This window comes from Rhinichthys klamathensis, unplaced genomic scaffold (genome assembly GCF_029890125.1).
Source record: "Rhinichthys klamathensis goyatoka isolate OS25496 unplaced genomic scaffold, OSU_Roscu_1.1 h1tg000436l_1, whole genome shotgun sequence".
Taxonomy (NCBI): Eukaryota; Metazoa; Chordata; class Actinopteri; order Cypriniformes; family Leuciscidae; genus Rhinichthys; species Rhinichthys klamathensis.
The window spans coordinates 91,876-105,158 of NW_026606932.1; the positions used below are offsets into that span (position 1 = coordinate 91,876).

Here is a 13,283-nt window from a genome sequence, read left to right on the forward strand (position 1 = left end):
CGAGGACCGTTCTTCATGCTGAGAAAGCTTCGGCTCGAAGGAAAAGGTCTGGCGCCACCGGCGTCAGACCGGTGAGGACAGCCCCAATCGGGGTGGAATGGTGTACACCTCATTATACGGTGCCCTTTCCATCTCGGTGCCCTCAGGGGATCGTTCTGCCAACCCGCCACCCTTGGTGGTCGGGGCGCAGCGGTCTCCAAGCGAGCTTCTGGCGCAGCGTCAACTCGACGTTGCGTCGGACTCGCGCCCTCTGAGGGGGGTTCGAAATAAGACAGTTCGGGTGGTTCCTGCCAGTATGCTTCAGGTCCCCGAGCTGGCTGTCTTTATTACACCAGAGGCCAGCCTCAAGGGGCTGGTTCCCTTGGTAGATTTTCTGGCAGCGCATTAGCTACTGCCAAATATATCTCTATGGGTCCTGCAGTTAGTAGTAAGAGGCAGATTTGGTTCTCGTCCTCCAGGCTACAACGGGGTGTTGCTCACGTTAGTGCATTCCGAGCAGGCTCTGGTAATGGAGCAAGAGGTAAAGGCCCTGTTAGCAAAAAAAGCTATAGAGCAGGTGTACTCACCCGACATTGCGTCGGGTCTTTACAGTCGTTATCTCATTTCTCCAAAAAAGGATGGAGAGCTGCGTCACTTACTAGATCTTCGTCTGTTGGAGTGTTTGGTGCTGGAACTCAAGTCCAAGATGCTGACACTCAAACAGATCGTGACTCAAATCAGATCCGAGGACTGGTTTGTCACGATAGATCTAAAAGACGTATACTTCCATATCTCCATCCTCCCTCAGCACAGGAGGTTCCTGAGGTTTTCTTTGGGGCAAAGAACACCAGTATCAGGCACTTCCTTTCGGTCTAGCTCTATCACCCCGCACATTCACGAAGTGTGTAGACGCAGCTCTGGCCCTGCCAGGCTGCAGTGTATACGCATTCTGAATTGCATAGATGACTGGCTGATTCTAGCGGAATCAGAACAGTTAGCGGTTCGGCACCGAGGTGTCGTTCTCGCTCATATGCAGATGTTGGGGTTGAGGCTCAGTGCTAAGAAGAGTGTGCTTTCTCCAGTACAGAGAACCACTTTCCTTGGTGTGGTATGGGATTCAGTGACGATGCGGGCCACTCTGTCGCCCGTTCGTGTAGCTGCTATCCTAACAGCCACAAAAGAGCTGAGGCTAGGCCAGTCACGCACTGTAAAACAGTTCGAGAGACTGTTGGGTCTTGTGGCAGTAGCGTCCAACGGGATACCTTTTGGCCTGCTGTACATGAGACCTTTGCAGTGGTGGCTCAGGACCAGAGGGTTCTCCCCGAGGGGAAACCCACTTCGTATGATCAAGATCACGCGGCGGTGCCTTCGTGCCTTGGTTATATGGAGGAAACACTGGTTCTTAACCCAGGGTCCGGTGTTGGGAGCTCTTTGCCATCGAGTTGCTATCTCGACAGATGCTTCCCTCACCGGCTGGGGAGCGGTATTGGAAGGCCGCTCAGCTCAGGGCTTGGGAGGAGTCATCATCTCGCTTGGCACATGAATTGCCTAGAGATGATGGTCGTCTTCAATGCGTTGAGACATCTCCTCCCAGACCTGAGGGGCCATCATGTGTTGTTCTGAAACAGTGACTGTTAGGCCTCAGGGCAGCAGCGTTCAATGTGATACCCTTTGACCTGCTGTACTTGAGACCTTTACAGTGGTGGCTCAGGACCAGAGGGTTCTCCCTGAGGGGAAACCCACTCCGTACGATCAAGATCACGCGGCAGTATCCCCGCGCCTTGGTTATATGGAGGAAACTCTGGTTCTTGACCCACAGACAACACGTTGGTGGCCTATTATTTTGGTCCCTCAGGAAATTACGCTGTCTGAGGGCAGTGTATATTCCAGCTGGGCCAGAATATTGGAGCAGACACCCTGTCGAGGCAGGGTCTGAGGCCAGGGGACTCCACCCCGAGGCGGTGGAGCAAATATGGGAGTTTTATGGCCAGGCAGAAGTGGATTTGTTCTCGTCTCAGCATACGACGCACTGTCCACTCTGGTTATCCCTCACTCAACCAGTCCCCTCGGGGCTGGTTGCTATGGTGCAGACGTGGCTGAGGCTACGTCTGTACGCATTTCCCCCTGTTGCTCTGCTCCCAGAAGTTCTGGAGTGATTCCACCAGGATGGAATAAGCCTATTTAGTAGCACCACCCTGGCCGAGCTGAATTTGGTTTGCGGACCTAATTTTTCTCCTCGACGGACCTCCCTTGGAGGTCCCGATCAGGAGAGACCTTCTGTCTCAGGCAGGGGATTCAATATTGCACCCCCGGCAGGGGATTTGGAAACTGTGGGTTTGGCCTCTGAGGGGGCCCAACTCATAGAGAGTGGTCTCTCAACCGAGGTTGTTGAGACCATTCTAATCTCCAGAGCTCCCGCTACGAGGAAACTATATTCACTATTTCGAGAGTTTTTCACTTCTTGGTGTTACCAGCGTCAGTGGGATCCGGTTAACTGTTCAGTAAACACAGTATTCGAGTTTCTGCAAGAACGCTTTGTATCAGGTCTATGTCCTTCCACGCTTAAGGTATACGTGGCGGCCATTGCGGCTTTCCACGCCCTGGTGGGTAGTACATTTTTGGGTCGAGACCCCCTGATCACTCATTTCCTTCGTGGCACTTTGAGGCTGAGGCCTGCAACTTGCACTAGGGTGCTGGCTTGGGACCTTGCAATAGTTCTAGAAGGCCTATCTGGGGCTCCCTTCGAGCCCTTAGATTTGGTCTCAGAGAAGTTCCTTTCTTTTAAGACTATTTTCTGCTAGCTATTTCATCCCTATTAGAGTCAGACCTTCAGGCCCTTTCGGTCCCCACCTGCCTTGAGTGCACCGGGGATGGCCAAGGCAATCTTACCCGAAACATGGATATGTTCCAAAGGTGCCTACCATTATTCCGAGGCCTATTGTGCTGCAGGTTTCTGTCCTCCTTTTACATCTGCGGACCAGGAAAGGCTGAACCTCTTGTGTCCAGTGCGAGCACTGGATACTTATGTTCATCGGACATCTTCAATGAGGAAGTCCGACCAGTTATTTATTTGCTTTGGATCACCTAAGAAGGGTCTTCCTGCTTTTAAACAGACGGTTAGTAAGTGGATAGTTGAGGCTATTTCACTTGCATACGAGTACTCTGACCAGCCGTGTCCTTTGGCGGTCAGAGCTCACTCTACGAGGGGTATGGCGGCCTCTAAAGCCTTACTATTTGGAGTTTCTCTTCAAGACGTTTGTGATGCGGCAGGCTGGTCCTCACCGCTCACATTCGTCAGGTTTTACAGTTTGGACCTGGATGCTGCCCCAGGTTCTCAGGTGCTTAGTGCTTAGTTCCAACAGACTGACACTCAGGTACTTGGAATTCTGGCGTTTTGGGTATTCTCGTTCCCAAAGCGTCGATGACGCATCGCGAGTTCCCTCGAAAGGGAACGTCTCAGGTTACTACTGTAACCATAGTTCCCTGAGAAAGGGAACGAGACGATGCGTCACCCTGCCATACTTCCTGCATCCCTGTGATCGGCTTGCTTCGACTTTTTGAAGCTAATGCCGCGTTTCACCGGATGTGCTCTTATGCCTTCCTGGTCATGACGTCACCCGCCCGTGACGCTCATTCTTTCCATTGGACTAGTTGACATTGATGCTCAGACGCATTCACGCTGGGGGCGTTCCCAAAGCGTCGATGACGCATCGTCTCGTTCCCTTTCTCAGGGAACTATGGTTACAGTAGTAACCTGAGACGTTTTCAATATTGATGATAATCAGACATGTTTCTTGAGCAGCAAATCAGCATATTAGAGTGATTTCTGGAGGAGCATGTGACACTGAAGAGTAATGATGCTGAGAATTTAGCTTTGCAATAAATTCCATTTAAAAAAATGTTTAGTTTTTAGTTTTAATATTTTTAGAGTTATTTTCATATATATTTATATTCATATATTTTCATTTTAATAATATTTCACAATATTACTGCTTTTACTGTGTTTTGATCAAGTAAATGCAGCCTTGGTGCACAGCATTTAAAACATTACCGACACCAAACTTTTAAACTGTTGTGTATCCTTATAATTTACCATGTTAACCATAGTTTCTGCCATAGTTTTGTTTTTACTACTGTGAAATCATTATAACAGTACTGTGCACTTTGTTACACTTTCCTCGGATGGTTAGATTAACTAAGCAGTAAATCTTTTAATTATGTGTGCTGTGTGCAGTGTGAGAGCGATTTTGTAGTTCACAGACCATGTGAAGGAGATCTCAGCCGACAGCCGTATGCTAAGCGAGAGTGCGGCCTCCTCTACAGTGATGTATTCGCTCCATGTCACAATGTGGTGAGCAGCTCTCCTCTGGGGTTTAACAACACATTTGGCCTACAGATAAAAAGGCCACATCTTACCCACAGACTGCATCAGATGTACACACACACACACACACACACACACAAACAACACACACACTGTCTGCCATGAACCCACTGATAGAAGCTTTGAGATGGTTTGCATGTCTGAATCTGGCCACTAGGGGGCTGTATAGGTTTGAAAAGCTAGAACATTCCACCATCAACACATTCAGGTGAAAGTCAATTGTCCTGAGTCTGACTGTGTGTTGCATTACCAATTGTGTTTTTGACGAGCTAATTGGGATTTTAGATACCCATGTATTGTGCGTAACTAATCCTTGTGGACCTCCAGGTAGATGTGACCTGGTTCTATAAGAACTGCCTAACGGACACCTGCAACTGCAACCGTGGGGGGGACTGTGAATGTCTGTGCACCAGCATTGCAGCGTATGCACACAAATGCTGTCAAAACGGCATCACGGTGAACTGGAGATCCCCCACCGTGTGTCGTGAGTACAAGCACACACCTTTTGACCCGGTCGCGCTGTCTGTCATTGTAGGTTAACACACACGTATACGAACATTTCTAATGCAAAACAAACCCAGTATGTCCGTTTGTTGTCAGGATCTGTTTATATAATCAGAGTCTAATTCTAGATTCTGTTTCAGTTGCAGGTTTGTCACAGTGAAGAAGTTAAATGCATTGCAAATCCCATGTCATGTTTCTTTTTAAACTGGTAATGTTAAAATAATCCATGCAAACTCATGATACAATGTGATTGCCGCTAATACAAGTATGTTTCTTTTAACAGCATATGACTGCGAATATTACAACCAAGGTGGGAATTATTTATTTAGTAAATTTGCCTAGAATAAATTTGGAAGCACCTTTAGCACCAGAATATCTTTCCCTAACATTTTTATTTATTATTGTGTATTTAGAGTTGGGAGATGGTCCGTTCACTCTGTCCAGCACAGAGCAAAATGACTCTGTCTGTGTGTTTGGGGCAAACGTGAGCAGTGGAGAAGTGTTTCCCCTCCTGAGGACCAATGCTCAACCCAGCACCATTTTCCACTTCATGATGACAACTGGACTGTACAAGGACCGAGCTTCCAGTGAGAACACACTCTTCACTTTAACAACAAAACAAAAAGAGCTAAACAAATTGCAAATGAAATAGCTTGAAACTAAAATGGTCATTCACTTTGATCATGCTTTGATGTGAAATACAATGATTTGGTGTTTTCGGTGTCTCAGAGCAACTTGGTTTGTATTAAATGTTGCTTCATACGAGCTCCATCTCTGCATGCACTGTAAGTTTGGGCCATGCATTTGAAAATGCAACATGTGGCAGCCATCTTCACGATTTTTTTATGAGGATTGTTCATTATTATTAAGGTTTTCCTTCCTTTTTTTGTCCTTAGCTGATCACATGCCCGCATCTTATTAGACGATGGAACAAAATTGGCCAACCTCTGAAAAAAATACTTATTTACACCATCTGTACCATTTGATTACAATCTTATAGCATCTACTGATATTGTAGTTGGTATTTTGCTGTGTTTAGGACTTCCTGTTGTCTCACTGGAGTCTGCAGAGAGGCCCAACTACTTCCTGTGTGTTACTGGGAACCGTGGGTTACGATTGGAACACTGGCAGAGCGGGGAAGAGTTTCGACGGCGGGCGACCTTCATCCACCACCAGGGCTTATGGTTACCTGGGCGATCATCCTTTGAGTTGCACAGCCAGAAGGGCGTCTTCCTCACCCTCTCACACACGCACGCACATGCTCAGAACTACGACCTTACGTACAACTTCAAAATCAGCAGCAGTTTTACCATTGAGGGTAAGACCGGTCTGAAAATAACAATGCATCTTATCATCAGACCCAGACAGTTTTTTTTGTGTGAAAATTTTGAATAAGTATTTAATATAATGAGATGTGGGCCTGCTCATATTACTCATATTACACTGAAACTACACCCAAATAGCTCTAATAAGCCTCCGAGTATCATGTGGTAAAATTTGCCCACCTATTTCTGTAATGTTCATGTAATTTTTTTGTGTGTCTGTGTATGGTGGTTGTGTTCCTGCATATTAGAGAGCAGTTTTGTGATCCCTTACCGCTTGATGTGCGAGTGGAAATATCACGCATGTGCCAGTCCATGTGTGAAAACATGCAATGACCCTGATGCCACACGCTGCCAGTTTCTACCTCCGTAAGATCATGCATGTGCTTATACTATAATAATATATTTGACAATTTTACAAAAGGTGCTTGCTAAGGCACTGTAATGCTTTAATCCAAAATCAAATGAAAAATATTAAAGAAAATATTTTTAAAAAGACTTAAGGACAGTTGTTCTCAACCAGGGGGGCGGAGCCCTCTAGGGAGGCCTCAAGATGACTAAAAAGTATTGAAATTAATAATTTATTATTCATTGATTTAAAATAATCAAATTAAAATTCTAAATACACATTCAATGATTATGTGAACTAAAATACATTTCTTATACAAATATAATGAAATAAAAAAAATTTACAAAATGAATTGTGGTTAATTAATTGAATTAATATCAATAAAAATAATTTATTTGGGTGAGCCTTCAAATCAAAAAAGGTTGAGAACCACTGCTTTCGAGTGCATTAAGGGTTTTTGCACTGTTCAGTATATCAGTTATTTCGTTGTGAATATGTGCTTATTTGTCATGAAAATGTCTTAAACATGCTTCCCAGTCTTTATGCACAATATAATATGACCCAGACATCACAATATCTTCACGAAAAGTAAAAATCCAGATCTGGTATGTTATCTTTCACTCTCTAAACTGGTTTAGGGCTGAAGGTTGTTTTCCACGCTGTCCCAAGTCTATGCTGCTGGATGAAGTGACCAGGCGGTGTGTGTACAAAGAAGATTGTACGTGTGAAACTATAATTTCATCATCTTTCTCACTTTTATAAACATTTATGCACACAATTAGATTTGTCTTAGCACCTGTCTTGTTTCTAATGTGCTTGTCGCAGGTGTGACACTTTCTCCAACCCCGACTCCTTACATGTTTGTGACCAGCTCTGCTCCTACAACCACAACAACTCCCTCCACCACAACGGCAACACCGAGCACAGCTCCGAGCACAACTGCCAGTACTACAATCGTAACTACACCTTTAGAAGCAGATTTAATTGGCAGCCCATCTACACCCACATTACCACCAACCACACTCTCTTCAACTTTGGCCACAACCACGTCCACTGAAACTCCAACAACTTCCTCTCCACCAACCACAGAACCCCCTATAGTCAGCACTGCTCCGCCCACCACAACAGCCACACCCACTACACGGCCCACAACTCTTTTTACCACGTTAGCATTACCTACCTCTACCACAGAGTGGCTGACCACACCCGAGGCCACCACCGAACCAGAGACGACCTCTCCGACGACCACCACCGTCCCGCCTGTAACAACCACCACTGTCATTACTACTGAGACCACAACTTCAGAACCTACTTCAACAACCGTCACCACAGAGACAACATCTGTCTCCATGATGACCGAGGAGCCTTCGACAACTACAGCAGCTGTTTCAACAACCTCTGAGATGATGCCTTCACCCTCTCCTTCGCCCGAGACAGCCGGAATAACAACAGTTCTTACTCCGTTTCTTATACCCACTGGACCCTGCACGGTAAGAGTTTGTGTGTTAGAGTTGGTAATACTTTTTCCAAATATTTCGTTTTAAGATTCAATGATATTCATGGTATTACACTGTTGCACGCAACCGTAAAAACATACACAGTGGACTTGTGAATGAATGATTCTTTTTAATGAATCAGTCAAATAGTCTCACAAATCAGTTATGATGTCATGGGTTGTAAGTCTGAATTTGTTTGAATCGGAACTCACTAAGTGAATCAGTTGAATCTGTCAATCTTACTCCCTGAATTGGAAGTCATTACTTTTGTCATGTCAAACTCAAGATAAATTGGATTAAACTGAATAAAAGCTGTTACTCATGTGCACATAAGACTCAAGAGACCTAAATATGTGTATTTCGTGAGTGGTTGTTCATACAACAACTTGTAGTTATAGATTCAGAATCAGAGAATCGTTCAAATCTCATTCCTAGTGTCTGTGTTCTCCAAAAATAATGTTTTGCCTCTTAGTTACTGTTGAATCATTTTCTGTGAGATATCAGTGATGGTTTCAACAGTATTAAGTGAGAGGCGATGTCTTCCATTTCCCTCCCTGACTTGGAATTCTCTCTGACACATTTACGCACATGCCCATAAATATACACATCCTCAAGATTAAAAGTTGATCCACATAGTGTGAACACTTCTACAAACCTTAACTCCTATGTTCTTGAGTCATTCCTGTCCATTTGCCAGGATGTTGACGCCTGAAGGGAAGCATCATGGGTTAAGATGTGGTACAGTGAATAATTGATGAATCTGTTGTAATACCTGTTGTAGTATAACACAAGAACAGATCACAGGCATAAAAAAAGTTGTTTGAAGATAGTTGATCAATGAGGTAAGAGCATCTAAAAAATTGCCTTATAGAGTTGAAATCCTGATGTTCTACGGGGCAGTTTTTGGTGGTAGAAGGGTCTATATACTCTCTATTTAATGGACATCTCTGTTTTGTATCCACACAGCCTCCATATTCATTGCGTGTGGATGAGTGCAGTGAGTACATCTGTGTTAATGGACAGCTGTTGCTGCATAATTCCTCCCAACACTGCAGATACAACATCAGCCAGCCACAGTGCAACCTACTGGGCACACCAATCCAGACCAACACAGACCCCTGCTGCCCACTGTGGCAGTGCCCATGTAAGACATACACACGTTCAGATGGATACTTTTATGTCAGTGTTAATTTACTATTATCTTCACTACCGTTCAAAAGTTTGGGGTCAGTAATATTTCTCTTTTTTTTTTAAAGAAATTAGTATATTTTTATTCAACAAGGATGCATTAAACTGATCAAGAGTGACAGTAAAACATTTAATGTAATAAAAGATTTCTATTTCAAATAAAATGGTTTTGAACTCAACTCAAAATAAAATGAATCACAGTTTCCACAAAAATATGAAGCAGCACAACTGTTTTCAACATTGACAATGATAAGAAATGTTTCTTGAGCATCAAATCAGCATATTAGAATGATTTCTGAAGGATCATGTGACTCTGAAGACTGGAGTAATGATGCTGAAATTGAGCTTTGCATCACAGAAATAAAATATATTTTCACATAGAAAACGGTTATTTTAAATTATAATAATACCTCACAATATTACTGGTTTTACTGTGTTTTTGATCAAATAAATCCAGCCTTGGTGAGCGACCCCAAACTTTTGAATAGTAGTGTATATACTATTTTTTTATTTAATAATATATAATATTATATAAGCCCAGTAATTAATTAATGTTTTGATTAGTTAAAAAAAATGAGCTTTTATTTTTTTTATTAGTTTTAGTAATTTTCTTATGTGCTTTTGTCATTTCTATATATCTTTAATTTCAGTTAGTGATTTTAGTGCTTCAACCTCAAATTATTTATTTCAGTTCGTTGGCAAGGCAGCATTTTTTAATTTTCATTTACGTATTTATGTCAGCTTTATTTCAATTACTGTAAGCGATAATTAATAGTTTTAGTTATCAATAACAAGGCTGGTTATGTTAAATAAAGTGTTAATCTGATCATGTTTTGACTTTAGAGTGTGTGTGTGTACTGTCAGGTCGCTGCTCTATAATCTCTGACCTGCGTGTGATCACATTTGATGGGAATAATGTGGCTCTGTATGATATCGGTTCTTATATTCTGGTCCACCTGCCCAGAGAGAAGATAGTCGGTCACATTGAGAAATGCCCAACCAGTGAGGTAAACCCATGCTAACACTCTACGTCTCTTCTAAATCTGCTTCTTTATGTTTCTATTAAATGCTTTACTTTTCCTTCCAGAGTGTGAACTACATCAGAAGACCTGTAAGTGTGTTATTTGTATTAGCTTATTTATGTTAAAATGTTATTCACTATAATCATCCTAATCAGGGCCACAAGCTTATTTTCTTTCTCACTTCCTGTTAGACTCCCACTGGTGGAACCTCTGGTCTGTGTTTTAAGAAGCTGAACATTACAACTCACTCGTACAGGATTATGATTAACCGCTTGGACAGAAAGGTAACAAAGTTCACCACCTGCAAGATTTAATCTGTTTAGACATGAATCATGTTGTCCTAAACACCTTTGCTAAGGAAATGTATTGCAGATTTTTTTATTTAAGGAAATTATTTAACATGTACACTACAGTTCAGCAGTTTGGGGTCGTGAAGATTTTTTATATGCTTTTGGAAGAAGTCTCTAATGCTGACCAAGACTGCGTTTGTTTAATCAAAAATACAGTAAAAACAGCAATATTACAATTTAAAAGAACTGTTTTCTATTTGAATGTTTTAAAATGTAATTTAGTTTTGTCATTTTTAGCATCATTACTCCAGTCTTCAGTGTCACATGATCCTTCAGAAATCATTCTAATACGCTGATTTGCTGCTCAAGAAATATTATAATTAATTAATGCATCTCGTACCTCCTCTTAATCGTGGCTCATAGAAGCATGATTATATGTTGTTGTGGTTTGATCTGACGCAGGTGTCGGTGAATCAGATTACGGCCCGGCTTCCTCTTACCAGACAGAACCTCCACATTGATGACACGGGGACAATGTACATCATTGATACACCTGGTGGGATCAACATAAAGTGGTACCACAGCACTGGCATTATGGTTCTACAGTACACTGCTCCTGATAATACCTCCACTAGAGGGCTCTGTGGTCAGTGTGTTGCACTTACACTTTGTGAAACTATGAAATCAAATATAACCCAATTTCCTTTCAGTATCTGTGATCCTATTTTGCACAAATAATCAGAGCATGCTTGTGTAAAAGAAAAAAAAATGCTTTTATAATCTTTCATCAAAATGTAAACTTTTCTGTTGATTTAACCTAATAATATTTACCAATGATATAATATCCTACTTTTCACAATACTACCAAATCCAGATAATGTATGAATATTACTTAGTTTCATTCTGAAAGCTAATGTGTTTTTATTTTTCTATGTTGCCTTTTACAATTAAACTGTATTTGGTCAGTTGTGGTCATGTAAGTGTGTTTGATGTATTTTGTTACCAACATATTTTGTTTCCTTTCTCAGGATGTTGCGATGGTAATCCAGCTGATGACCTGCGCCTGCCCAACGGCACTGTGGTCCGGGATGTTGAGGACATTCCTATGTTTCTGCACGGATGGATGGTGGATACGTCAGAGGATACAGATTACTTCCGCAGAGTGGGAGACAACTGCACCACCGGCAACTGCTCCAAATGTTTCACCATGCTCAACCAGAGACCTTTCTCTAAATGTCACCCCAAGGTACTACACACACAAGCTTGAGCATGGGCATCCCATTTACATCCATTGCTTTTAATATAAGCTAATTTAGATAATTATAGATTAATGTTAACTCTAAAATCTTATTTAGCTGGTTCAGATTTAAATAATTAAATAAACATTACATTTTAAGTAAACATAATTCGGCATTATTAATATTATTATAATAATATATAATATAATAATAATATTATTGTTAACTAAAATTAAAACAATTAAAAATAATTTCCGTTATTGATCAATCGTTTTGTAATAGAAATAAAGCTGAAATAAAATAAATAAGTATTAAATGAAAAAGGACAACTTACTGTTACTTAATATTTATGTTCTGCTAATATTCTGGGGTCATTTAGAGAAATTTCATCCCCACTGGATTGTGTACGCATATGTAAGTTCCCACTCACACCGACCGCACACATTTTATATTGAATTTCCAAATGCCATTTTGCAGGTTTCTCCAGAAAATTTCTGTGATAAGATATGGGCTGGTGACCTGCATTATAAAGACCATGAGTGTGACTTCCTGGCTGCTTATGTGGCCATTTGCTACACACATCAGATCTGCTTCAGCTGGAGGAAAAGCAACTTCTGCCGTGAGTGTGTTTACAGAAACTCTACCGGTCGAATGTCTGAAACCGTGTGCAACTAAATGTACATTTCTCAGTCTTAACTTTTGACTGGTAGTATATTTATATGCTTTTTTGTATACTTGTGTTGTTGTTTTTTCATTTCACAGCACTCAAATGTCCTCCTGGTAAGGAATATAAACCCTGCGTGAATACATGTAAGACCCGAACATGTCAGAACCGAGATTACTACGAGGAGAGCACCTGTTCTTCTATCAGAGAGGAGTGCGTTTGTAAAAGTGGTTCCATCCTGCATCGGGCGGACTCCGCCTTCTGTGTCACCGAGGACCAATGCGGTGAGAATGCCACACTGTGCATTTGCATGCAAAATAAAGTGTTCTTGTGATAATGGACTATGTTGTGTCAATGTGATCAGTGTGTACGGATAACGATGGTGCTCCACGTGCCCCGGGTGATGTGTGGAACGGCTCTCTGCGTGGCTGCTGTCTGTTCAAGTGTCTGGAGAACGGTAGTGTGGTTCCTGTGGAACCCGATTGCAGTTATGAACCTGCCCCGCTGTGTGAGAGGGAGGGAGAGTATGCAGTCGCCGTGCTGGAGGAAGGAGTCTGCTGTCCTAAGAAGATTTGTGGTATAAACCTATAAACACACATGGATATATGCTTCTCAAATCCATCGGAAATAGTATATCATCCTGGCACCTTTGGTGTACTTTGTATATACTATGAGCTAGAAGGCAATCATCTCTAATGCTAATGTTTCATACTATACTAATGTTCAAAAGACATGTTTAAAGAAACATTTTTAAAAAATCTTTTGTAATATTACTAATGTCTGCCATTTTTGATCACAGATATGTGTAATGTTACAAAAGATTTCAATTAATCCTGAAATAATGTAT

The 13,283-nt window shown here is 42.0% G+C and overlaps 1 protein-coding gene across 2 annotated transcripts in view; it reads left to right on the plus strand.

The window, feature by feature from the left end:
* Positions 1 to 13,283, plus strand: part of otogl (otogelin-like) — a 70,635-nt gene that overhangs the window by 40,575 nt on the left and 16,777 nt on the right. For both annotated transcript variants that reach the window (XM_056235960.1, XM_056235962.1), the window contains exons 29-45: positions 4,214 to 4,330; positions 4,691 to 4,847; positions 5,151 to 5,177; positions 5,281 to 5,454; positions 5,907 to 6,185; positions 6,441 to 6,558; positions 7,177 to 7,256; positions 7,364 to 8,028; positions 9,001 to 9,178; positions 10,087 to 10,229; positions 10,310 to 10,333; positions 10,436 to 10,528; positions 10,997 to 11,180; positions 11,563 to 11,780; positions 12,250 to 12,391; positions 12,535 to 12,720; positions 12,801 to 13,013. In XM_056235960.1, coding sequence (XP_056091935.1) covers positions 4,214 to 4,330; positions 4,691 to 4,847; positions 5,151 to 5,177; positions 5,281 to 5,454; positions 5,907 to 6,185; positions 6,441 to 6,558; positions 7,177 to 7,256; positions 7,364 to 8,028; positions 9,001 to 9,178; positions 10,087 to 10,229; positions 10,310 to 10,333; positions 10,436 to 10,528; positions 10,997 to 11,180; positions 11,563 to 11,780; positions 12,250 to 12,391; positions 12,535 to 12,720; positions 12,801 to 13,013 — 2,998 coding nt within the window. The remainder of the gene's footprint in view (positions 1 to 4,213; positions 4,331 to 4,690; positions 4,848 to 5,150; positions 5,178 to 5,280; positions 5,455 to 5,906; positions 6,186 to 6,440; positions 6,559 to 7,176; positions 7,257 to 7,363; positions 8,029 to 9,000; positions 9,179 to 10,086; positions 10,230 to 10,309; positions 10,334 to 10,435; positions 10,529 to 10,996; positions 11,181 to 11,562; positions 11,781 to 12,249; positions 12,392 to 12,534; positions 12,721 to 12,800; positions 13,014 to 13,283) is intronic.